This window comes from Chenopodium album, chromosome 14 (genome assembly GCF_948465745.1).
Source record: "Chenopodium album chromosome 14, dcCheAlbu1.1, whole genome shotgun sequence".
Classification (NCBI taxonomy): domain Eukaryota; kingdom Viridiplantae; phylum Streptophyta; class Magnoliopsida; order Caryophyllales; family Amaranthaceae; genus Chenopodium; species Chenopodium album.
The window spans coordinates 7,702,750-7,726,806 of NC_137847.1; the positions used below are offsets into that span (position 1 = coordinate 7,702,750).

General features: G+C 33.5%; 2 protein-coding genes across 2 annotated transcripts; both read left to right on the top strand.

Annotated features, from left to right (window-relative positions):
• Positions 1 to 2,752: 2,752 nt before the first annotated feature.
• LOC145578792 (replication protein A 70 kDa DNA-binding subunit B-like) lies at positions 2,753 to 5,252 on the top strand. The gene is made up of 8 exons (XM_081636094.1): positions 2,753 to 2,902; positions 3,685 to 3,958; positions 4,066 to 4,168; positions 4,264 to 4,391; positions 4,472 to 4,550; positions 4,636 to 4,746; positions 4,881 to 5,040; positions 5,128 to 5,252. The coding sequence occupies exons 2-6, from the start codon at positions 3,841 to 3,843 to the stop codon at positions 4,718 to 4,720; spliced, it is 513 nt and encodes a 170-aa protein (XP_081492220.1). The 5' UTR covers positions 2,753 to 2,902; positions 3,685 to 3,840; the 3' UTR covers positions 4,721 to 4,746; positions 4,881 to 5,040; positions 5,128 to 5,252.
• Positions 5,253 to 16,490: 11,238 nt separating this feature from the next.
• Positions 16,491 to 20,283, top strand: LOC145578793 (desmethyl-deoxy-podophyllotoxin synthase-like). Its single transcript, XM_081636095.1, has 3 exons — positions 16,491 to 17,194; positions 18,957 to 19,290; positions 19,579 to 20,283. Exons 1-3 carry the CDS (start codon positions 16,575 to 16,577, stop codon positions 20,173 to 20,175), a joined length of 1,551 nt encoding a protein of 516 aa, XP_081492221.1. The 5' UTR covers positions 16,491 to 16,574; the 3' UTR covers positions 20,176 to 20,283.
• The last annotated feature ends 3,774 nt before the right edge of the window (positions 20,284 to 24,057 follow it).

The window sequence follows — 24,057 nt, forward strand, 5'->3', positions numbered from 1 at the left end:
ATTTTTGTATGCAGGTGAAGATTTCTGCAAATAGGGGAAGACAAACCACGATTATTGACAAGGATGATGGTCTTGAGAAGGTATGGGAAATTCTCCTTATCAAGTCAGCCTTTTATCGGTGTTTTTTTTTTTAGTCACTTTGTGATCTCGGTTTTGATGGCATGTTGACAGTTTAATTCTGCCAAATCTAAGAAACTTCCTCCCAGCTTTCGAAAGAATGGAGGCTCTGTCACTGCTGGAAATTCTTCGCTTATAAGGTAATGAAATCTAAGGCTTCTCTTTTCTTTTCTCTGATCCCACCCCTTCCCCTTGCCAAAAGAAATTCGGAAGACAGGGGTTGGGGGGGGGGCATAACATATTAACAAAATATATAATTTAAATGTCAAGTGCTGTTTTTTTTTTTATAAACATTTTTATTGAATTTAAAGTGGTTATTCTAAAGCATTTACGAAGTATATTAATGAAAGAGAATTAGAGATAGATGTGAACACCCTATTTATCCCAAGTTATTTATTAGATGAAGAAACCTCTACCTTCATTTTTCATTTTGCTTAATGTTTTACGCTTTTTTTATAAGAGCTTTAAGATTGTCTGAACTTGCTACAAACAGTGATAGTGCTGCTGCATTAGTATTGGTCAGTGGAGAAATGGCCAAAAAACTTGGACTCCAAGTGATTGCAAGGATCAAAGGTTTTGCTGATGCAGCTCAGGTTTAGAAATTTCTACTGCTGGCCTATTTACATCCAAACTTTTGAAATGCTCGTTGAGAAAAATATTATTTTTTATCCTTCAATTGAATTCTTATTAACATTGACCAGGCCCCTGAATGGTTTATTACTGCTCCTGCCCTTGCAATTCCAAAAGCTATTTCGAATGCTGGTTTGGAGCCTTCTCAAATCGACTTTTATGAAATAAATGAAGCCTTCGCTGTAATATTCTTGGCCTTTGTCTTAAATTCTTTAATCCTTCCACTTACTTTTCACATACATGATCTTCCTTATCTGCCATTTTTGCCTTTTTGGATCGATTCTAGCTTAACTTAATTTTTTCCATCCATCCACTTACCATTTATCTTATAATATCCATTATCTTCCATGCATACTTGTTTTCTGCAGGTCGTTGCTCTTGCTAATCAGAAACTCTTAGGACTTGATCCAGTAAGTTCTGTCTATGTAATGCTCTGCTCCTTCTCAGATTGCAATAATATTAGTATGATTCGTTTTGCTTAATTCTGCTCTATTTTAATTTGATATCTTAGAGTTTGATTAATTGATCCAGTAAGCAGAATTGAGTGCTTATCTTCATTGAGTGCTAAATCATTGTTGACTTGCTTTAGTAACAGGTCTGTCTGTGTCACACGGGCTGCAAAGGCTTCAGTTGTACCATGTTCCGTACAGTAAGCCGATTTCAGTCTTCCTTACTCATGTATGCTATATTGCTATACAGATTCAGTGCTTTGATGCGTGAAAAATGTGCACCAGAATAGGGTATGATCACCTTCCTAGATTTACTACGTCTACATTTTAATTTTAGTCGACCAGGTATTATTAAGTGTATAATTATACTGCTACTACGTTCATTACATGTTAGTTGTACGTGTGATGCTTATTTTCCCCTGCCTAACACGTAGCATGTACAATTTGAAATAATATATAGCAGATATTCTAATATCATCTACTACCTAACAATAACAATTATGCTCATGATTCTTCTCTTGCTTTAAAATTTGGGTTGTGTTAAGTATATAAATAAAATAGGAAAGGCTTTATTGAGCCCAGCCCAAACTAACATCAACAATGCTAAAATTCTTGAACGAAAATAGGCATTCACTAAGTTTGCAATAGGAAGACAGATCACTTCATAGAAAAAAGATAGATAGTACAAGTCAATGCTACTATTCATGGTAAACTAATTAATTAAATATATAAGTTGTACTTTGCTTCTTTTTAAGCCACAAAAAAAAACTGTTATTATGCATCACCAATAATTGGATTTTATCTTAGCCATAAAAATGTAGTTACTTTTTACTTATTATCTAAGGAAAGAGTTGCTTAGTCACAACTGAATGCTTGCTAGCTGTACACAAATAAAAAAAAAACAGTAACTCACTATTTAGAACAGTGAATATCTAAAAAGAGCTAGGTTAACTTGCTCACCAACGCTGCCTATATATACCAGCTCACCTTCTGCCTTTTGAAGCATCAAATAATTTTCTGTGCTTTCATTCCTTAGTATGGTATATTCTTCTTTCTTTCTGAAAATTCTTTTTCTTAGCTTTGCATCAAGAGCTGTTAGTATTACTACAATTCTTACCTAATTTCCTCTGAATAAAATTTCAACCTAAGAAAACTTTGACTGATATAATTCTTGTTTCATTATTATGATATACTTCGACTTTGCATGTATAATAACGTAGTTTTAAGCTAACATTCTGACACTGTATTTGTGGAACTTCTCAGCCTATTTTATTTATTTTACTGATTTTATTGCCTTGTTATATATTTTTCATGCTTATAATTAGTAATAAAGACAAGATAAATTTGTAGAAGATTCATGTAAATACACTATTGTCTGTTTTTGTGTTGCACTTAGATATCACAAGCTTTTACATTCAATTTTATAGTAGCTTTTTCAACTTAAACATAAATCTAAGTGCTGGATCTACACTTATACTATATTCTATTTCTTACTTATATACACTTGCTTACTATTTTGCATGGTACGTATACAGACCATGAATACACCTCCTAAAATGAAGCTCGAGCCTGTTTACTTAGATGAGCTTACTACGCAGAGTAAGGATTACAAGGTGAAGGTTACTGTGACTGAAAAAGGGAGGGCTCAACCCTCACCTAAAAAACCTGGTGTGATCTTTCAGACAATTATCTTCGAGGATGAGAAGGTAATTGTGCTTCATTAGGGCTTGTACACAGAAAATATATAAAATATGCTATTACATTGTAGTGATCTAGCTCTATTGTTAGATAAATATCCTGTTATTGCTATACTCTTTTTTGTTGCTAAGGAAACAATGTCAATATTCACGAATATAGACAACTTGTATAAAAACAAATAAAATTGGCATAACAAACTATCGTCATGCTATTAAAATGTAGTCAGTTAGTTCTACTGTTAGATTAGCATCCTATTATAGCTATACTTTCTTGTTCTTAGTTAAGCAATATAAATATTCAAGAATAGAGTAAATATGTTGTTGGAAAAAATTACGTCTATCATATTTTTATCAAGTCACTGATATAAACTGAATTACACTTTTTCTCTCCTCTTCCATTAAAAAAAAAATATTGAATTTTGTATTATAACACAACAAAAAGAAAGTAATTAATCTTCCTGTAAAATGGATGAATGATAATGTTTTTTTTTTTTTTTTTTTTGATGAGCAGTAAGAAAAAACCTTAGGAATAATAATAGTCTAATTAGAGGCAATGGTGCAGTAATACCTACTGCTCATATAAAAAGTTCTAATCTTATTGGCCACCATTAAGCTTGTCGCATAAACTTAATTTCACATTCTTATAAATAAGCAGGTTATTTGATAGTTCTATAAAGCTATACATTTCTATGTTATAACCTTGTCGTTAATTAGTATGCTAAACATGTACAAAGCTGCATGATTGTACACTTTTATCCTGTCACTAATTAGTATGCTTAATCTGTAACCAGAAAAACAAGATGCGTTGTGCTCTCTTTGGAGACCAGATTGAAGCATATGAAGAAGTTCTTAAGCCGTCTGGTTAGTATGAGATATCCAAAGCTCCTATAACTGCTGTGAATGACCAGTACAAATCCAACTTCAACTTGGAAGAGCTTCCTTACCAAATGACCGTTGGACAGCAAACCATTATCCAGCGTCTGAATCCAGAAAGTGGTCCAATCGAGCCTAAATATCAGCCTTTGTCAACTATTCCGAGATCACCTGATCCAAATGGCAGATTTGGTAATGATTATTATACACCTTTTAAGTACACGCTAAAGTATTTATACTAACCACAAGGCTTAAACTACTTTCCATGTTATCTAAACTCGACTTTTAAAATGAACCAGATATTGTTGGTGTGGTCCTGTTTGTTGAAGAAGCACCAAGGATGATATCGAACATTCGTGGTCGTGATAGTCCAGTAAGAGAGATATCTGTTACTGACACGAGGTAACAAAATACTTTCAAATGTCAGCTTGATGTTATATCTTTTATTCAACAAAATGCCTTACATAACTTACAATATATGATGTGTGATTAATCAGCCAAGACCATGCTATGACAATCTCAACTTGGAACGATCTTACTGGAAAGCCTTGTAATGCTTTAAGTAACTGGGCTGAAAAATTCAATGTCGTTGGATTCACTGCACTTAAAACCCGGCATACAAGAGGTCAAGTTAATACTTTTGATTTAGATATTCCAATTACCATCGACTACCAAACATCTAACCTATCTACTGTTTGCTTATAGGATTTACTCTGAATACTACTATGTCTACTAGGATCATTATGAATCCTAAAGGACAGAGAGCAGATATGGTTCGGGAATGGTAATCGGTTCACTACATTTACTATGAATATACAATCAGAGCTTGTAAGAATAAGAAACTTATTAACACTTACTTTCTGTTTCAGGGTTAAGCTGTACCAGCATGTCTTGCTAGACAGACAAGAAAGGATTTTAAATGTTAGATACCCAGGGACTGAAAAAAAGTCGTAACAGTAGGAGAACTGAGAAGCAAAAAGGTTTTCCCTTTATTTTACTACTTTAAATCAACATACATTCTGCATAATAAAAAAAAGTTTTAGAAGATATAACAGTCAGAGGACATCTTATATACAATTACTTACATTCATGCAGGCAGCTAATGCAACTCTAGATGAAACAGCTTGGATCAAGGTGACAATACCAGAAGCTGATTTGCAAAGAGTTAATGCATACATAGGCTGCCTTGGTTGTGGGAAGCGAACACATCTTGCTTTGGGAACTCACTTCCCTTGCATTTCATGCAAAAAAGGAGATACTATGGCTGCTCACAAGTATAATTCTAAATCAATACAAATGTTATGTTTGATATTGTAAATGTATTTTAGAACTCCACTTCATTTTAGTGTATGTGCTTGCAGAGTTACTTTCAAGTTCGAAGCTGCTGATCACAGCGGAGCTATGTCGTTCACAACCTTTAATGATGATACTGAAAAACTTTTCCGAATGACAGCATCTGAAATCTGGAATATGAAAACCTCTGTAAGAATCCATATCAATGGCATGCTCTTTCATTCTTTGCAAGTCTATTTGAACTCTGTCTATTCTTATTTGAATTTCTATACTGAAATTGAGTATAAATAGTTTGCCAAACACCATAATTGCTGTAATAATAAGCCTTTACTAATAAAAGTGAAGTCACTTTAGTTTTAGCTTACTCTTACACTTTAGCTGTGGTTTTTGTCAAGAAATATTCAGCCAAGTATAAAAATTCATTCATCATATATCTGTCCACATTTGAATAATACTGCAGCCTTAAATAGATATTGGATAATCTTGGTGTCACCACTTAGTCCTTAGTATCTGCTAGAACTAAATCTATACAGAATATATGATTTGACCCACTCCTTTGGAATTAAATCAAGATAAAAACCACTTACCAGCTTACCCTTTTGTTTTATACAATCTATTTGTGCAGTATACATATTCATTATCTTGCAATTACTTTTTTTGAGACATTTTCAAAACTATAGGGATATTTGGAAGCATTCAAGGCTGTACAAGAAATGCTGTCAACGAAACCTTTCTTCATCCAAGTAACTCCGACCCTAGAATTAGCCAGGAATAGTGTCCTGTTATGGACTTTGAAAGCCATCGAAGTAGAAGATGCACAACCTGAGGGTTAAGTCCTAGGTTCATCATCTGCTAATCTTAACAAGGACCAGGCTACCTTTCCAGCTGACAAGGGACACAGAGCAGAACAAGCATTCATGAGTGAGGCTACAGCTTATTCCAAGAAAGACTTCAACATCTCACCGAGCACAACTAAGGCTCATGGAAAAGCAGTTGCTGTTTCTAGCCCAGAGTTCAATGCTGATTATAGTCAAGACAATACAGAAACAAGTGATGAGGTTCTTGCTGAAATAGCCCAGCTTCATGAATTTCAGCTAGCTTCTCGAGCGTTTGACACATATTGCTTAGATATTCCAATTCAGCAATCAGATAAGGGAATTACAATTTCAGAGCCACTAGCTTCAGTCACCGAACTTCCTACATGGAACAAACTTGCTCACACAAGAAGCAATGTCAAGAACAAGGAACCAATGGCTGTTGATGAGACACAAGATTCAGAAGATGAGGACCCTGTTCCTAGAAAGAAGCTACGAACAGCACTGTTTAAAGAACCTGCTGAGAAGGAAAGTTCTGAGGACAAAGAGTAATTTGGAAGCATCTTTAACAACTCATGAATGAAAATAGCTTTAAATATATAAGTATTAACCACCTTTTGCTTTAAGAATATTAGTGCTAATCAATCTATGAAGAAGCTTTTGGATGTTTGAAAGGAACATTTTGGGCATCTTATGTTCCCTATAAACAGCTTCTTTGGTTGTAACTACTATCTAGGCATATTGTATTGTTTTTTTTTTCAGCTTAAACTTCCTAGCGATTAGTGTTGTTGGTTGATGGTCCATGGTAGCGATCCTTTGTCCTGTTTTGTAGTGTATGCATGCCATGTCGTTGTCCTAGAAAAATAGTTTCTGGGTTGTTATTTAGTTGTGATATTATGGTTATGCCTGTTGATGGTGGATGTTTGCTGGAGGTTGGCTGTCATAGTTGAGTTTTGGCTTAGTTAGCTTGCTTGGTGTGTAGTGGGATGAGACCCTATTTTTATTGTTGTCCTAGCATGAGGTGCTAGCTGCTGGCCTGTGTTGTATGATGGGTGGTTTTCCTATTGCTACCTTGTTTCTTGCTTCTGCCTGGACTCCTTTTCATGCCTCTTCCATTGTGATAGTTGATGCTCTATTTTCTGTCTCGACATCCTATGCTTCATGCTTTGCTTGAGCCTCCTTGTGATTGTTTTGCTGGTTGATGGTTCATGGCTACGCTCCTTTGTCCTGGTCTATATTGCATGTATGCTATTGTTCTGTCCTGGCAGGCTGTTTACGGGGTTGTTATCAAGCGGATTTTATGGTGATGCAGGTGGAAGATGTTTCTTTGTTTTATTTGGTGGAGGTTGGTTGTCATGGTTGAGTCTTGGTCATTTTAGCCTGCCTGGTGTTTGGTGGGTGAGGCCCCATTTTTAGTGCTATTTCCTAGCATGAGGTGCTAGTTGATGGCTTGGATTGTATGGTGGGCAGTATCCCTCTCTCTACCTTGTGTTCTGCTTTGTCCGGGCTCCTTCTCTGCCTCTCCTGCTGTGGTGGTTGTTGTTCTATCTCTATCTACGCATCTTTTGCTATTCTGTTGTACTTGAGCCTCCTTGTGTTTGTGTTGCTGGCTGATAATTCATGGCTACAATCCTTTGTTCTGGTTTGTACTGCATGTATGCTATAGTTTTGTCCTGGCAGGATGCCTACAGGGTTGGTATCAAGTTGTTTTTATGCTGATGCTGGTGGATGGTGTTTGCTTTGTTATTGTTTTGGTGTGGTGGAGGTTGGTTGTCATGGGTGAATCTTGGTTATTCTAGCTTGCCTGGTGTGTAGTGGGTTGAGGCCCTATTTTTAGTGTTGTTCCCTAGCATGAGGTGCTAGTTGATAACCTGGATTGTATGGTGGGTGGTGTTCCTATTACTTCCTTGCTTGCTGCTTCTACCAGGTCTCCTTCTTATGCCTCCTCTGTTATGGTAATGTTGCTTTACCTTTGTTGTGGCATCTTATGCTTCTCTGTATTGCTTGAGCCTCCTTATGTTTGTGCTGCTGGATGATGGTTCATGGCTGCGATCTTTTGTTTTGGTTTGTACTGCATGCATGTTGTTGTTCTGTCCTGGCGGGCTGGCTGTGGGGTTGTTATCAAGCTGCTTTTTATGAAGATGCTGGTTGATGGTGTATGCTTTCAAGCTAAGTTGATGCTTTATTACTCACACCTTTTTGTTATCCTTGGATGTATGGGTTTCTACCCCTTTTGGTTGTAGCTTCGGTTTCCTCTTCTTTGGTAGTTAGAGGTTCCGTAGCTGTTGTTTTTGTTTTGCCTTCGGGCTTTGGTTTTGTTGCTTCTTTGGCCCAAAGGGCATGTACCGAGCTTTCATTTCTTGTAGTTCCTACTCTTATGGGTAGTAACACTTTACTTTTGGTAATAAAATTCTTTATTTACCAAAAAAAAAAAAAACTCGGTACATTGTAAGAAGGCAACAAGACAACAATGACATAGATTCATTTTTATTTTTGCTTAATTTTCCAACAAACATATCAGTAAATATTTAGAGCCCGTTTGGTTGGGGGTATTCAACACAGTGAAAGGCAATGAACTACCATGAATCTCTTTATTTTTAATTTTTTGGTGCATACAAGGGGCAATCCTCGGAAAAAAAAAAACAAAAAAAACAAAAGAGAAATTAACTGGGGTAGAACGGGGAAACGCTACTCCTACTACATCATCATATAAAATACGACCAAACCCTAAGGTCAAGAAATCAAAACAACTCTACTCGCTTGTTCTAGGACACTCATTGGTTAGCTAACCAATCAGTTGTGTGTGCACGATTCCCTTCTCGGTACAAATGTTTCACCTCTACTTACCATCTTAGAGCTTGTTCTCTTCAGCTTAATTTTAGTTCAATTCAATTCAGTTCATTTCAGTTCCTAATTTCCTTCTCTCATAAACAATTCAACACAGCTCAGTTCAGCGTTCAGCTTACTTCAGTAAATCAGAACAGACCCTTATGTCTTCTATAGCTTTCCTACAACAGTTAATTGATATGAACAAACCCACCCTCTTATGCCTCATCACTAACAACAGCTTGCGCCACTACTTGGTGGTCAAGGTAGTTAGAAAATGGATCAAAGTAATAATTGAATCCCTTTATTATCGTTTGATAAGCAAATTCAATTATTACCTTGACCACTCACCCCTTATATTACCTATTTCCCTCTATTTTAATCCCCCCCACCCCCCTAAGGATTTACTCTATACCCCAAACACCTCTTCACCTAATTACCTTGACCACTTTTCTAACTACCTTGACCATTTTTTAAAACACCAACCGATCGCCTAGTATTTTCTCTATTTCTTATATTTTTTAACACAGAACGAAGAACTTATATTATTAGCATTATAGCCTTAAAGTATATATTACAACAAAAGCCAATATCCTTCCAGCCCAAACTACTTGAGTCCAAAATACTAAGCTGGAAAGGAGTACGTCCTGGTAATGAGAACTAGTACAATTTCGAAAAGTTGCACCATCATAAGGATAGGAACTATATAACATCCTAAGAGCATGATTGTAATACAAACAGAATTAGAAATATATAGGGGTGATGCAGAACAAAATAACTAGATAAATAACAACAACAGCAAAAGAGGACATCCACACCGACGAAACACAGCTTGAAAAAGGACTATCTAGATGAAGAAGAGGCTCCCAAATCAGCATCATAGATATGCTTAGCAAAGGGAGGAACCAGGAAATGATCCTTGTGCCCAAGGTGCATCTTTAAACCATAGGCAACAAGGATATGAGCCAAAGTATTTCTTTCTTTAGGGACATGACGAATGAGAATGTTGCCATTGGTCCTCAAGATTTCTGCAACATCATTGATTACAGCATACAATTCATGATGGAGAACATGATCCACAAAGTTGAAAAGCTTCCCAAGCCAGTTTCCAGTTTTATCTTCTTAACTCTGAATTCTATAGCAATGTTAAGACCTTCACGCAGAGCAAATAATTCAGCTGCAAGAGGAGTGACAACATTATACCTGCTTAAAAATCCAAAAAACCAATTTCCATTGCTCCTTCTAATTACTCCACCACCAGTAGCAAGTTCAGAATGTTTCTAGGCCCCGTCAGTATTTAACTTCATGAAACCCTACCTTGGTGGATTCTAGCAGGAGCTTGTCGAATATTTCTCTGCCAATTTTCCTTTTCCCTGCAGTATATGAGCAAAGGTTTGATAATCAACAAAGAATTTGTTGAAAGAATGCATAGAACGGAACATTTTTAGCTCAAAACAGCAACATTTCGATCTCTCTAGATATGCGAAATACAAGTGGAAAAGATCATCTTCCACTTCTCAGATTGAGCTAAATTAAAAGATATCCAAGCATCCCAATCCAAATTTTTGAAGGAAATATAATCGAAATTTTTAGGAATGGGATGCCTTTAGAAGATAAAATTCCACAAGATAGAGGAGGAAAAACAATATCTGAAGAGATATATTTGAGTTTCTTCAAACAAATTACATCTGCAGCAAGCTAAGTAGAAGAGATGGCAGGAATAAGGGAAATAAGGGAGGCAACAACTGGAAGAAAAGAATGAGCACAATGCCAAAGAAGCATATTGTATTTATGAGGAGTTTTGATTTTCCAAATATTTTTCCAGTTAGTATTCTAAGAAGTTAAGGGGGGTCTATGACTTGAGAGTGGGAGCATTGAAGATGATAGGCTAATTTGATTGTGAAATTTCCATTTTTAGAGGGAGCCCACCTTATAAAATCCTCCAAATTTGAGTTTGTAGAGATAGGAGTAGAGAGAATGAACTTGAGGATTTTATTAGGTAAGAGGTGCTTAATATTATCAAGAAACCAAGCTTTATTCCTAATAATATTTGACACTGCCCAATGAGCTTTATAAGGAGGAACATCACCGTTTAGATAGTGATAAAGGGGTTTGGTACTAATCCAACGGTGATACCAAAGGGAGGTTTATTCACCATTTCCTATTCCAATAATCATACCCGAAGCTAAAAGATTTCTCCCATAGGTCTCTCAAAATTAGTGAATGGAAAACTTTTGGTTCACAGTCTAGAAGAGAAAAACGATGAAGATATATTTCATTAAAGATTTTAACCCAAAGCTTAGAATGATCAGTAAGCATAGTCCACCCCAATTTAGCCATGAAAGCTAAGTTTCACTCTCTTAATCTCCTAATACTCAAACCTCCAAGAGCCATAGGTTTAGTCACAGTGGAGCAACAACTAGTCCGAGGCATGTACCTTGATCTATCCACTTTATTCCATAAAAATTTCCTATAATTTTTCTCAAGAGAATGAATCGTGGAAATAGGATGCATGTTGGTTTGCATAGCATAAATTGGATAGGAATTAAGGACTTATTTGATTAAGGTTTTTCTTCTAGCTATATTGATAAGCTTTTCTTTCCATCCTTTAATTCTATCAAGGGATTTTTGGAGAAGGTCAAAATAGTGAAAGATTTTCAGTTTGTTTAGCCTTATTTCAACTCCAAGATATATGCCAAAACTGGTAGAAATTTTGAGGGGGAAAGAACATGATATCTAATGTTTGACTTCGTAGGCTATGGAGGGAGGGAAAATAATGAAAGACTTGACCATATTGACTTTTAAACCCGAAAGACTGCCAAACTGATTCATTATGCTCATGATATTCTCTAGATTGAAAGTAGAAGCATGACCAAAGGAATACATCATTGGCATAAAAAGAGATGTGAGAGGGAAATATTTCTAGAAATTTTGAGAGGCTTTCAATTTTTTGATTGAACAGCATGTCCAATCATCAAAGATAATCTTTCTAAACAAAGAACAAATATGTAAGAAGAAATTGGATCCCCTTGCCTTATACCCCAAGAAGGAGAAAATTCATTTGTTATTTGACCATTCCACAAGACAGAAATTTAGGAGTGGTAATGCAAGCCATAATGAGATCAACCAATCTATAAGGAAATCCAAAATCCATCAGAGTGACATCGATGAAACTCCATTCTTAATTATCATAACCTTTAGCTAAATCAAGCTTTAAAGCCATGATTTGTTTTCCTTTCTTAGCCTTTTTAATAAGATGGGAAACTTCTTTAATCACAATGATATTGTTCTCTATTTCTCTTCCTTGAATGAAACTTGATTGTAATGGATTGATGAGAGAAGAAAGGAGAGGGCGAATTCCAGCAGATATAACCTTTGTAATTAATTTATATATTGAATTGCAAAGACCAATTGGCCTAAAACCACTAATGTAATCTGGTTGAGCTTTTTTGGGAATGAGGGATATGAAGGATGAACTTATTTGTGAAGGAAGGGCTCCTGACATGAAATATTCTACACAAAATTTATGAAGAATATCCCCTAAATCATCCCAATAAAAACTGAAAAAACCTAGGTTGAATGCCATCAGGGCCAGAGCAATTCATAGGTTGCATACTGTAGAGAATAATTTCAAGCGTTAAACCCCTAGCTTGAACCCCACTGTGATCATACACTAAAGTACGGTGGCATCCAAAAGGGGAGAAGATAGAGCAAAAGAGTCGCCAACAAAATTTAGGAACTTGTAAACCGTTCACGAGGTGAAGGTTACACCCCTTAACGATCCAAGAGATCGTCAACTCAATAAGGTCTAGAACCAAATAAGGGTTCGGGGATGATGGTACAAATCTAACCTAAAAGAGATTGAACCTGCCCTAATAATAGGCCTCTACTTTATTCTGATCGTATTCATGTGCGCTTCTTAATTAACATGCAATCAACAGGATTAACCCTAAACCTGTTTATCTATGTTGGTTGAATATTAATGCACAAATAAAAATATTATTGGCGATCACTTGAATTATAATCAAACTAACCCTAAACAAGATTATTAATTATCTTATTAAGCGTGATTACAAGTACCAAATTCCCTTTAAACATGCATAAAAGGCGTGATCAAGCAATAACAATAAATATCAAGCAACATAATAATAAATATCACAATAATAATCATGAATAATAATTAAAATAGTAATAATAATATCAAAAAAATCATCATCAGAATAATAATAATAATATTCATAATCATCATAAATTATAACAATTATAATCATAATCATGTTCATGTTAATATTAAAGCATAATAATAATAACAAGATCCTAGGCATGATACTAACAAGATTAATAACAAACCCTAGCATGTCACTAAGCAATAAAAATCAAATCTTTAACCCTAACATGATACTAAAAATCATAAATATTAGGAAAAGAATAAAAGGCATCGTGACAATCATATTTAATATTAAAGTTATCCTATACATGATACCAGGAATATCATAATAACAATGTAAACATGATTTCTACATCATAACATCAATTAAAACCATTAAATTACTTACTTTGATGCCTCGCACCTCTTTCTAATAACAAAATACACACGTTAGTAATTTCAAGGAAAATAATAAAACAATTAAATAAAATAATTGAAATAGAGATTTGAGACCAAACCCTCAGAAATTAAACCTTTCACGTCTAGGGAGAAGACAACTTCGAATATGGCTAGGTGTTTCTAGATCTTGCGAATGCGGAATTTTGTATGTAAAAGCAAGGTTTAGAAAGAGAGAGAGAAAGAATTGATGAATGAGAAAAGAATGAGAGAATTAACTGAATGAAAACTGATTGTAGGTGAATGTTAATTAAAACTGATTGTTGATAAGAATTGGTGAATGAAAACGGAGTTTTTACGACGTTATTTATAGAGAAAATCAGCCAAAAGATAAAATAAACAAAACAGAGTCTGGCGCACGAAAAACAGAGCTGGCGCCAACCCTGGCTAACTAGCGCCAGGCACCAACACTAACGCCAGGCGTCAATGGCTGGCGCCAGGCCTGGTTCCAAGCGCCAATGCCTGGAGTCAGGCGCCAATGCCTGTTTTTAACGCGTTTTCGAAAATCAGATAAGTTTGCCGTACTGGAGGATAAAATCGTATATTTTCCTCAAAAAGGCTATTTGATTTTAATTAAAACTCTGAAAAGTCAACAAAAGTCAATTTTCAATGCTAATTGAATTAGGAATGAAAAGAACCTTCTAGAAGAATCTAGAAGACTAAAACCATTCCTAATTGCATTAGGAATGATAAATCATATTAGGCCCTCCTCTAGATCATTGGGCCGCATATAAGGCTCAAACCGGGCCCAGTTTAGTAAATTGGCCATAACTTCCTCAATATTCATCGGAATTGGGCTTATAATATATCGTTGGAAAGGTCTTTGCAAGCCCCATACAACTACACTACTATTGGACCCATATCATGGACCAACCAAATTGGATTGGCTGTTTTCTTAAAATAAGTTTTCAAAAACAGAGAGAAAAGAAAAGAAATTAAAACTATCCGCAACACTAGACTTTCCACACTTTCACTTCATTCGATTATGATTCGACGCGAAAGGTACTCATCACCGGGTTTGGTTTTGGGGAGACACAAATGGATGTCTACACATACTAAATAAACACTTTCTAACTTCCTCTAATGACGGAATGGTAGCAAGCTGGGAAGCATCGGTAGCATCAATTTTAGGAGAAGGACTAAAATGAGGCTGGATAAAAGAGCTGGGAATGGTAGATGTAAATAAATCTTGAAAGTGAGTTGTGGTCATATCTTTTAACAAAGATCGATCCATAACCCAATTATCTTGCTTATCTTTTAAACAGACAATTTTTCCACAAGATTTTTTAATACAAGCTACAACATGGAAATATTTAGTATATAAATCTCCAAAATTCCTCCAATTAATTCTAGCCTTTTGAGCCCAAATTATTTTTTCCTTTTTAAAAATATCATGAAGATCCTTTAAAAGCTCTTTTTCCAAATTAACAAGAAAAGAGGAATTATGATAATCCAAAGAGATTTGGATGCCATCAATTCTTGCCAACAAATTCTTTTTTCTTTTTTGCAGATTACCAAACACATTCGAATTCCAATTTTTAATATTACCTAAAAATATTTGCTCACCTAGTAAAAAATTATCATTCCGGTTTTTCCAAATTAGAAATAAAGAAATTTTTTAAATTAGGGTGTTCAAGCCAAGCTTTACATCTAAAGGGAAAATTGCCATCAACAAAAGAATTATTTAAGCAAACTAAAATTGGAGAATGATCAGAATGAGTTCTCTGAAGATGGATTACCTTTGTGTTGGGGAAAGATTCCAGCCACTTAGCATTACCAAGCGCATGATCCAACCTTTCACGAATATGATCAATGTTCTCCTTAGCATTATTCCAAGTGAAAGGATTGCCATTGAAGGCAAGATTGACTAACCCCGCTTTGTCCATGAAATTGTTCAAATCACGACATTGAGAAGGGCAGAAGCTATGACCTCTAGATTTCTCAGATTGAGAGGTGAATTCGTTCAAATCTCCCAACATTAACCTAGGAGTAGAAGAAGGGGGAACATCCTCATCCATTTCCTTCCAATAATTGTGCCTTTTAAAAGGATTGCTCGGTGCAGGCATCCCGATAATGAGTGCTTTCGGGGCTCCGTTCTTAAAATGAAATAAGGCATGAAATCTATGCAGTTCATATGAATAAGAGGGAATCAACAATGTTTTTCCAAAATAACCATATTCATCCTCGCCTAGCAGTAGGTTGAATTGCCAAGTTATGAAACCCTAATTGGAGCATGACTTGACGAGCACGTATATCATCATTTTTTGTTTCCAAAAAGATGAAGATAGTTGGCTTATGATTAGTAACAATTTGCCAAGCAGTAGGAAGAAAATCATTTTTATTTACACCCCGAACATTCCACAGAATAACTTTCATCTTTAAATTTGGAAAGGGCCTTGGGACGTCAGTTGTTTAATTTTGGATTGAGGGGGAGATAATACTCTCCCCAATCCCTCCATGCATTGCAACACAAATTCTTGACAGGATTCTAAGGAAGTGATTCGAAAAGATAAACTGACAAATTAGGCTACAATTTCTTGACACGATTTTAAGGAAGTGATTAGAAAAGATAAACTGACAAATTACGCTTAAATATTTAAACTGTAAAAATTTAACAACACTATTTGTTATCGATGGTAAAATTATTTCAATTAATTTCTTTGATTGCTTATTCTACTACTTCCTCTGTTCTTTTTTACTTGACCTGGTTCTATTATCACGCTTGTCAATGCAAAAGTTTAGCAATCAATAATTTTAATTCTCTATAAGTAAAAATTATAAAAGTTGTATATTATAAGTCTGTTATCCTCAGCTTAATTTTAGTTCAGTTCAGTTCAATTCAGTTCCTAATTTAATTTCCTTCTTTCATAAACAATTTATTTCAGTTCAGTTTTATTCAGTTCATTTCAGTTTAGTTCACCTCAGTTTAATTCAGTTCAGTAAAGTAAATTAGAACAGTCCCTATAATAGTACTTATTAAGACAAATTAAAAAAAAATCTCACATGACAAGTCAACAGATGCACACCTCCAATTTTGAGACACGTACATAGTTACCAACTCCGTAAGCATTTCATGGCTTTAATAAAATACAACCCCACCACACGAAAAATACAATATTTATCTAACAAATAAACAAACACCGTTGTCAAATATGGTAGATAACCCAAAATGAAAAATGCATTGGAGTTACCACCGACCCAAAAAACAATGATATAAATTAAAAATTCATCAAAACTAAAAGTAGAATAACAAGATTGATATTAAAATATAATGATTGCATATTCATACAATCCATTACATATATATCAAATTATCAATCAAGTAATGTTAAGCTCAATCATGGAGATTTCTTGGTTATGCTTAGCACTTTTCATAATTTTTCTAATTATATTATTTAATCTTTTGAAAAAACAAACACAAAACAATTTACCACCAGGACCAACAAAGTTACCCTTGATTGGCAACTTACACCAACTAGCATGGGGTAACACCCTCCCACACCGTCGCCTCGCTGAGCTGGCGACGGTGTATGGGCCTATCATGCACCTCCGGCTAGGGGAAGTCCCTACCGTAGTCGTGTCATCGGCTGACACGGCGAGGGAGGTTATGAAGACTCATGATGCGGTGTTTTGTAGTAGGCCAACTCTTATGGTTGGAAAAGAGATTTTTTATGATTCGTCGGATATTGGATTGGCCCCGTACGGTGAGTATTGGCGGCAGGTGCGGAAGATCTCGGTGCTCGAGCTGTTTACGATGAAACGGGTTGAGTCGTTTCGGGTTATTAGGGAGGAGGAGGTTGCGGAGTTTGTAGAGTTGCTAAGGGCGGAGGCAGGGTCTGTGGTTAATCTAAGCAAGAAACTCTTTGGCCTTAGTTTTGATATTACATCAAGGTAAATTGCGTTTACTTTTGAATTTTAACTTTGGCTTTTCACTTTATTCGATTTTGTGTGCGATTTAGCTAATTTAGATGGTAAAAATATATGACATACATGTAAAAATTAATTTGTATATCTATCGATAACTTTAAAATTAAATCTTTTATATTCATTATCAAATGAGTATCATAAGATTTAATCTCTAAACTTTAAGAATACAAGGTAGCGATGTTACTATTCTACCGCCAAGGGAGAGCCAATTAATAAGAACACAAATTTAGCAAATCCTGATTCTCGAAGTAGGAATTTTTTTGACTTAAACCACAATTCCAAAACTCATTATCTTTCATATGACTGAGGCACCGCCTAACCGACTAAGATATAATATTGTTACATGTTGATTACAAGTATAAGATCTGTGTTCACATGTATTAAAAAATTAACAATATTAGAGAAACTATGATTGTTTTATGAATTAAAAAAAAAAAAGTCACTATAATAAAATAAGGTCATTATGTTGAAATAAAAATCATTTTGATTTTTTAAAGGGAAATTCTATGTTTCTCATAGTGAGAAACAAATTTGTTTCTCATAGTGAGAAACAAATTTGTTTCTCATAGTGAGAAACAAATTTGTTTCTCATAATAGCATTTTCATAAATAAATCAACAACTTTTTTATTATTGTGGGCTCCACAATTGAATAAAGTTGAATAAAGTTGTTGGTTTATTTACGAAAATGTCATGTGAGAAACAAAATTTGTTTCTCACCATGAGAAATTGGGGCATCCTCTTTTTTATATTATTAATTTGTTATTTATCACTTCATCATTTTTTATTTTCACTATCTCAACAATGGTTTAAACACTTCTATATTGTTTTGATTTCATTTTGGTTTAAAGACTATAAAAAGTTAAATAAACAAAATAATTTGAGATAGAGAGAGTACAGTGCTAGACGTAATTTTAAGAACTTGTTCATACTTAGGGTCTGTTCTCTTCCGTTGAAATTCAATTCAGTTCAGCTCAGTTCAGCTCTTAATTTATGTCTAATGATATTGCTAATGATATAAAACCAAATTTCATTCTTTTAAACTCTTATTACGACGACGACGACGACAACAACAATAATAATAATAATAATAATAATAATAATAATAATAATAATAATAATAATAATAATAATAATAATATTAACAATAATAATAATAATCAATAAGTAATAAATAATAATAATAATAATCAATAAATAATAATAATAATAATAATAATAATTTGGGGTTAGATACTAGTTAGATACATGTATTAATTAAAACATTAAAGAGACTGGGTTAGGGTGTTGGACTGTTGGGCCGTTGCCTCTGTTAGCTTTTCGTGTTTTTTTCTTTTTCTTTTTTTTTTAAATATTTTTTTTAAAAAAAATTTGTTTAAATGGGTTAGATACATGTAAGTGTTTTGTGTTCTTTTGTCATAATACTATTTTATTTTTAAATTAAATAGTATATGTGTTTAAAATGTTTAGAGGTCTCAAGTTGTTAATATATTTTCCATAAATTTTATAATTATATAGTATATTTTTCGTAAATATTTTAATATGTACATTTGTATATACACATATGTATTGTAATAAATAATCAATAAATAATCAAAGATCACTAATCCGTAGTTAAAAATCACTAATTAATAAGTTCAGTTCAGCTTAGTTCAATCAATCACTAACAGAATTATAATGTGTAAAAGTAATTCAAAATTTTAATGAATTTATGGTCCAATAAATCAGGATAGCCTTCAATAAGAAAGGTAAAGAGCAAGAGGAATTTCAAGCTCTAGCCGTAGCTGTTACAAAGATTGCCTCAGGTTTCTCCATAGTAGACCTCTACCCGTCGCTCGATTTTCTTCATTCGATCAGTGGGATGAAGAAGAAACTCAAGGAGCTTGTTCAAGAATCAAATAAAATACTTGATCCTATAATTGATGAACACAAGTCTAAGAAGAGAGATCAGGGTAAAGTAGAGGAGGACTTGGTGGATGTTTTGCTCAACTTTCACAAGGATAATGTCGCAAATTCGCACAACTTATGCTTGAGTACAGATAACATTAAGGCGGTTGTATTGGTAAGTTGCCGAAATTCCATGTTATTGTTTTACTCTCCTGTAGCTCATGCTAAGGGTTTTATTAACTCGTAATGGCCTAACCTTTTACTTGAAATGTAGAGATTTACATAGTTACATACCAACTAATTAACGTATATAACTTTTATTGTTTTGCTTATTTGAACATAAAATAATGAAACAACACCTTAGATTGTACAAGTATATATTTGACATTAATTTCTAAACATACGTCGTATGTGAATAATAGTATGGCAAAATTTCCAATTTGCTTGTGCTTATATTGTGTAGGAGCTTTTTGGTGCCGGTAGTGAGACATCATCAACGGCAATGGAATGGGCAATGTCTGAATTGCTTAAAAACCCAAAAGCAATGGAGAAGGCACAAGCTGAGGTACGACGAGTATATCAAGGGGAAGTTGTAGTTAATGAGACGAAGTTACACAAGCTAACATATTTGAAACAAGTGATCAAAGAAACCTTACGCCTCCATCCCCCACTTCCTCTCTTGGTTCCTAGAGAATCCGTCGAAAGATGCCAAATCCAATCTTATGACATACCTATCAAATCTCGAGTAGTTATCAATGCATGGGCTATAGGAAGAGATCCTAAATCTTGGTCGGAGCCTGAAAGATTTAATCCTGAAAGATTTGACAATTGTTCATCGGATTACAAAGTAGATGATTTCGAGTTACTTCCATTTGGTGCAGGGAGAAGAAAGTGCCCGGGCATGGCACTTGGTATAGCTAATGTTGAGCTACCATTAGCAATGTTACTCTACCATTTTGATTGGAAACTACCTAAAAATTTAGATATGGATGCATCTTTTGGCATCACAATGCGGAGGAAAAATGAATTGCATGTAATTCCAATCCCTTGCCCTTATTAACCTTGTGTAAGCATGATTTTTTCTTTTATTGAAATTTGATTTTTCATGTGTTGAACAAGTTATATTGGGAGACATTGTGTTTTAATTTTGTTTAGAAAGCAAATTAGATGAAGCCCGTGTGATACACGGATTGTTTGTATATTTCAAATAATATATTTTACTAATATACATTTATCTTATAAACTTTGTGACATTGCTTACTTACTACTTGGATTTTTTTTATTATAAAATGAATTATTAACTTTGTTTCTCATATTTTTAGATAAAATTCGTAATATAAATAGATAGTATTTTATTTCACAAAATTTCATAAGTAGTTGGTCACACTAAGTGGTTGGGATTACTTGGCCAGGAGATACTTGGTTGGTCAAGGGTTACTCAATAGACCAGGGGTTACTCGAATGATCAGGGTTTACTCAGTCAATGTTTGGGTGTGTCTCAGCCGGCCATGATATGGTCAACCACACAAAAAACATGCTGATTTTATTTTTATAATTAATATAAAAATTTTGATCTAAAATAAATTGCAATTCTTTTTTTATTGTCTAAAATATAACATTTTTCTATGTGATGCTCTAAAAATTAATCTTATGTGGCATAATTCTATTGTATCATTTTAAAATTATTAATCCTATGTGGCAAATATTTTTATTATACAACTTTGAAATACATCAAATAAAAATTAATTGTTCAGTAAATTTAATGCATATATTTAAAACTATTATTTTTAGTAAAAATTGGGCTTGAATTGATGTAAGATTTGGGCATGAGTGATGTACTTTTATAGATCCAGTTTAAATCTCCATTGTTCATAATTTAGCATTTGTGTGTAGTTGTGTACACTTATTTCTTATTTTTAATTTGTACTAAACTTTGTCTAGCTTAAGTAAAATAAAACATTGAAAATAATATTGTATTATTCCCTTATACTCTCTTGAACTTTTTTTTTTGTTTTTTTATTTTTATGGTTGTGTTATGAAAAAATAAACAACCGAAATTTAATTAGATTTGTCTCAAAATATAATTCCAAATTATTATATACTATTGTATTTATTGGAGAACTATGTTAAAGATATTTTTGTACGATGTAGGTAAAGATATTAATGAAATAAAAAGTATAGTGTATTGACAATACTAGCACGATACTCCCAATTTCTAATGTTATGCTGTAATTACTTTACCTTATTATTTTTGTTGAACTCAAATTATTTTTATTGAATTGAAATCCTTTTTGTTAAACACAAATTACTTTTACTGAACTAGAATCAATTTACTAAACTGAAATTATATTTATTAATTTTCTGTTACGTTTCTTCATTAAATTTACTAAACTGAAATTATTTTTACTAAATTAAACTTGTTTCACTAAACTGAAATTACTTTAATTGAACTGAAATTATTTTTTTGTAAAACACAATTATTTATTAAAAAAAAAAATTACAATTTATAAAAAAGGGAGTAATTATTATCATGTGCATTCCCACTATTCCAATTTGCTAGAAAACCTTCTTCAAAAAAAAAAAAAAAAAAAAAAGCCCATTTGTAATGGGTTGACGTTAACTTCTAAGCAGCTGCGGCCCTACAAGTGTAGTTAGAGATTTTAAAATCCATCCATTTGTATTCTAAAGTCCTTGACACTTCCCTCGGCTCCTTTCAGTTTCAGGTGTCTTAAATTGAATTGAACTAGCCTTCTGACCCGTGCAATGCACGGGTTATTCATATAAAATTGTATTGAGAGATAAGTGAAGAAATATCAGTAAGTCATTATAGGGTATAATATGTAATCGGAAACATGATTAAAGAAATAAGAATTATGGAACTTTATTCGAAAAAAGGCTTAAATAGAAGGTGGAAGGGCTAAAATTAAAGAGAGAATAGAAAAAGGTTGAATTAAAGGGGAGAGATGAAGATGAAGAGATAAAGTGTGTATGAAAGATTAAGTATAAGTTTAATGAAAGAATTAAAAAAAATGGTATAAAAAAATTAATAGTGTAAGATGACATGTGGCACTATGGTTAGAGAAGTGTAATAGAATGGATGAGGACATGTGTCTTTCTTAGTTTCTTGGTTATAGTTTTTAAATACTAAGTATAGATTAACACATCGTCTACACTCTACACCAATTGTCATAGTCATAGATTATGGATTATGTCTTAATAAAGACTCCAAAACAATGCCAAACTTTTCAAATAAACTTCACCATTACTTAAAAAGTAAAATGAAACATTCAAATGTTAAAAGATGGTTGTAGACTTTGTGGGACTTTCATACTACCTCCGTTACAAATTATATGCAACAATTAGACATTTTCCCTATCTGCTTTATGTCAAATTGTTGCACATAACCTGTAACGGAGGTAATACAAAAAATATACTGCATATAATAGGGAGTACGATATTGGTTTTTTTTAGGTAAGATGAATGACACTACAGACTCGACATCTTTCACAAATTAAGCTAGTCAATGCTTGAAAGTATCTAGGAGGGAGGTAAGGAAATACCCAACTCCCCAAGCAAATGAAGTAGGGAGGAGGGAGGTAAGGAAATACCCAACTTTATTAACTTTTTTTTAACATATTAATCACGGTAGTTAAGAAGCCCAAACCATGAATGTACCGTTGATAATTAAAAACATAGTAATGGTACCATTGATAAAAGTCGGAACTTGAGGTGTATCAATGATAATTTCCCAAAAAAAAAACATTTATTATGGCTCAATGAATGTATGCATTCCAACTTCCAAGTCAAGATTTATTTCCAAGTCAAGAATTTTGACTAATAATTTTGATTTATAATCATTTCAATAAAAGATCCATTACGGAGTATTATTTCTTCATATTTTTACTAATTGTACACTATTTACTACTTATATCTTTGACGATTTGGATTTTTGATGTCAAAGTTAGACTATTAATTTTGCCTTGTCTGTTATATACTTTCTATAGTTTGAAAAAAAAAAAAATTAAATTACCTCACTCATGAAAATATAGTATAAAACTTGGCCATTGTTTTTTATAGAAAAAACTGAAAAAAGATGGTCGTCGTTAAGACATTAACTTACTGGCTACTGCTAATAGTCTATCTCCCATATCTATATCTATACTTCTATATTTAAAAACAGAAACTATCTATTTTTCATATGACACATGACATCACAATTCACAAGTCACTCATCACCCCCATATGCCCACATGTCACCTCCCTTAATATTTTATATTTAAGTATTTATTTTACAACTTGCAAATTCAAGTAAGAAAATAAAGTGCTTTATTTCCACCATAATAAAATAATGTTCAATTAATTAATACACATTACATGAACATATGAATTATTATAAAAATTGTCTTTTCATCTCCTAGACTTTAAATATACTTTAAACTAATATGTCATTTCATATCCGGATATCCCACTTCTTCATGTATATATATCTAACTAAATTTCTTCATGTTCTTTCATAGTTCTACCGTCACTCTTTTTCTTTTAAGTTTTAGAAATGAAACAATTACTTTGTATAAAAGCATACCTACATATGAATATAAGTAACCCAAGTAACAACCCGTGCATTGAACGGGCCAAAAAGATAGTTTAACATAAAACGTCTCTTTTTTGTTGATGAGTTGGTTTTTTTTTTTTTTTTTTTTTTTTTTTTTTTTTTTTTTTTTTGGCATGAGCTTAGCACATCAATAAACTAAACAATAAAATTAAATGTTGATAATCTATGATTTGGCCCGATATCTAGAAGATAAGCCCTACTGACTTGATCCCACTAGAGATTGCGTATATATACTACATTCACTAATCCAAAATTTGTACGTAGTTGTCGAATTTGATCCATTGTCCGCCTTAGGGTAACCCTTTTCAACTTAGGGTTAGTCTTGTTTCA

Bases quoted from the DNA above. Each gene is read 5' to 3' on its own strand.
- LOC145578792 (XM_081636094.1), top strand. From the start codon at position 3,841: ATGACCGTTGGACAGCAAACCATTATCCAGCGTCTGAATCCAGAAAGT. The intron at 4,392-4,471 runs GTCAAGTTAATA...GTTTGCTTATAG, and splicing joins TAAAACCCGGCATACAAGAG to GATTTACTCTGAATACTACT. The intron at 4,551-4,635 runs GTAATCGGTTCA...TTTCTGTTTCAG, and splicing joins GCAGATATGGTTCGGGAATG to GGTTAAGCTGTACCAGCATG.
- LOC145578793 (XM_081636095.1), top strand. From the start codon at position 16,575: ATGATTGCATATTCATACAATCCATTACATATATATCAAATTATCAAT. The intron at 17,195-18,956 runs GTAAATTGCGTT...CCAATAAATCAG, and splicing joins AGTTTTGATATTACATCAAG to GATAGCCTTCAATAAGAAAG. The intron at 19,291-19,578 runs GTAAGTTGCCGA...TATATTGTGTAG, and splicing joins ACATTAAGGCGGTTGTATTG to GAGCTTTTTGGTGCCGGTAG.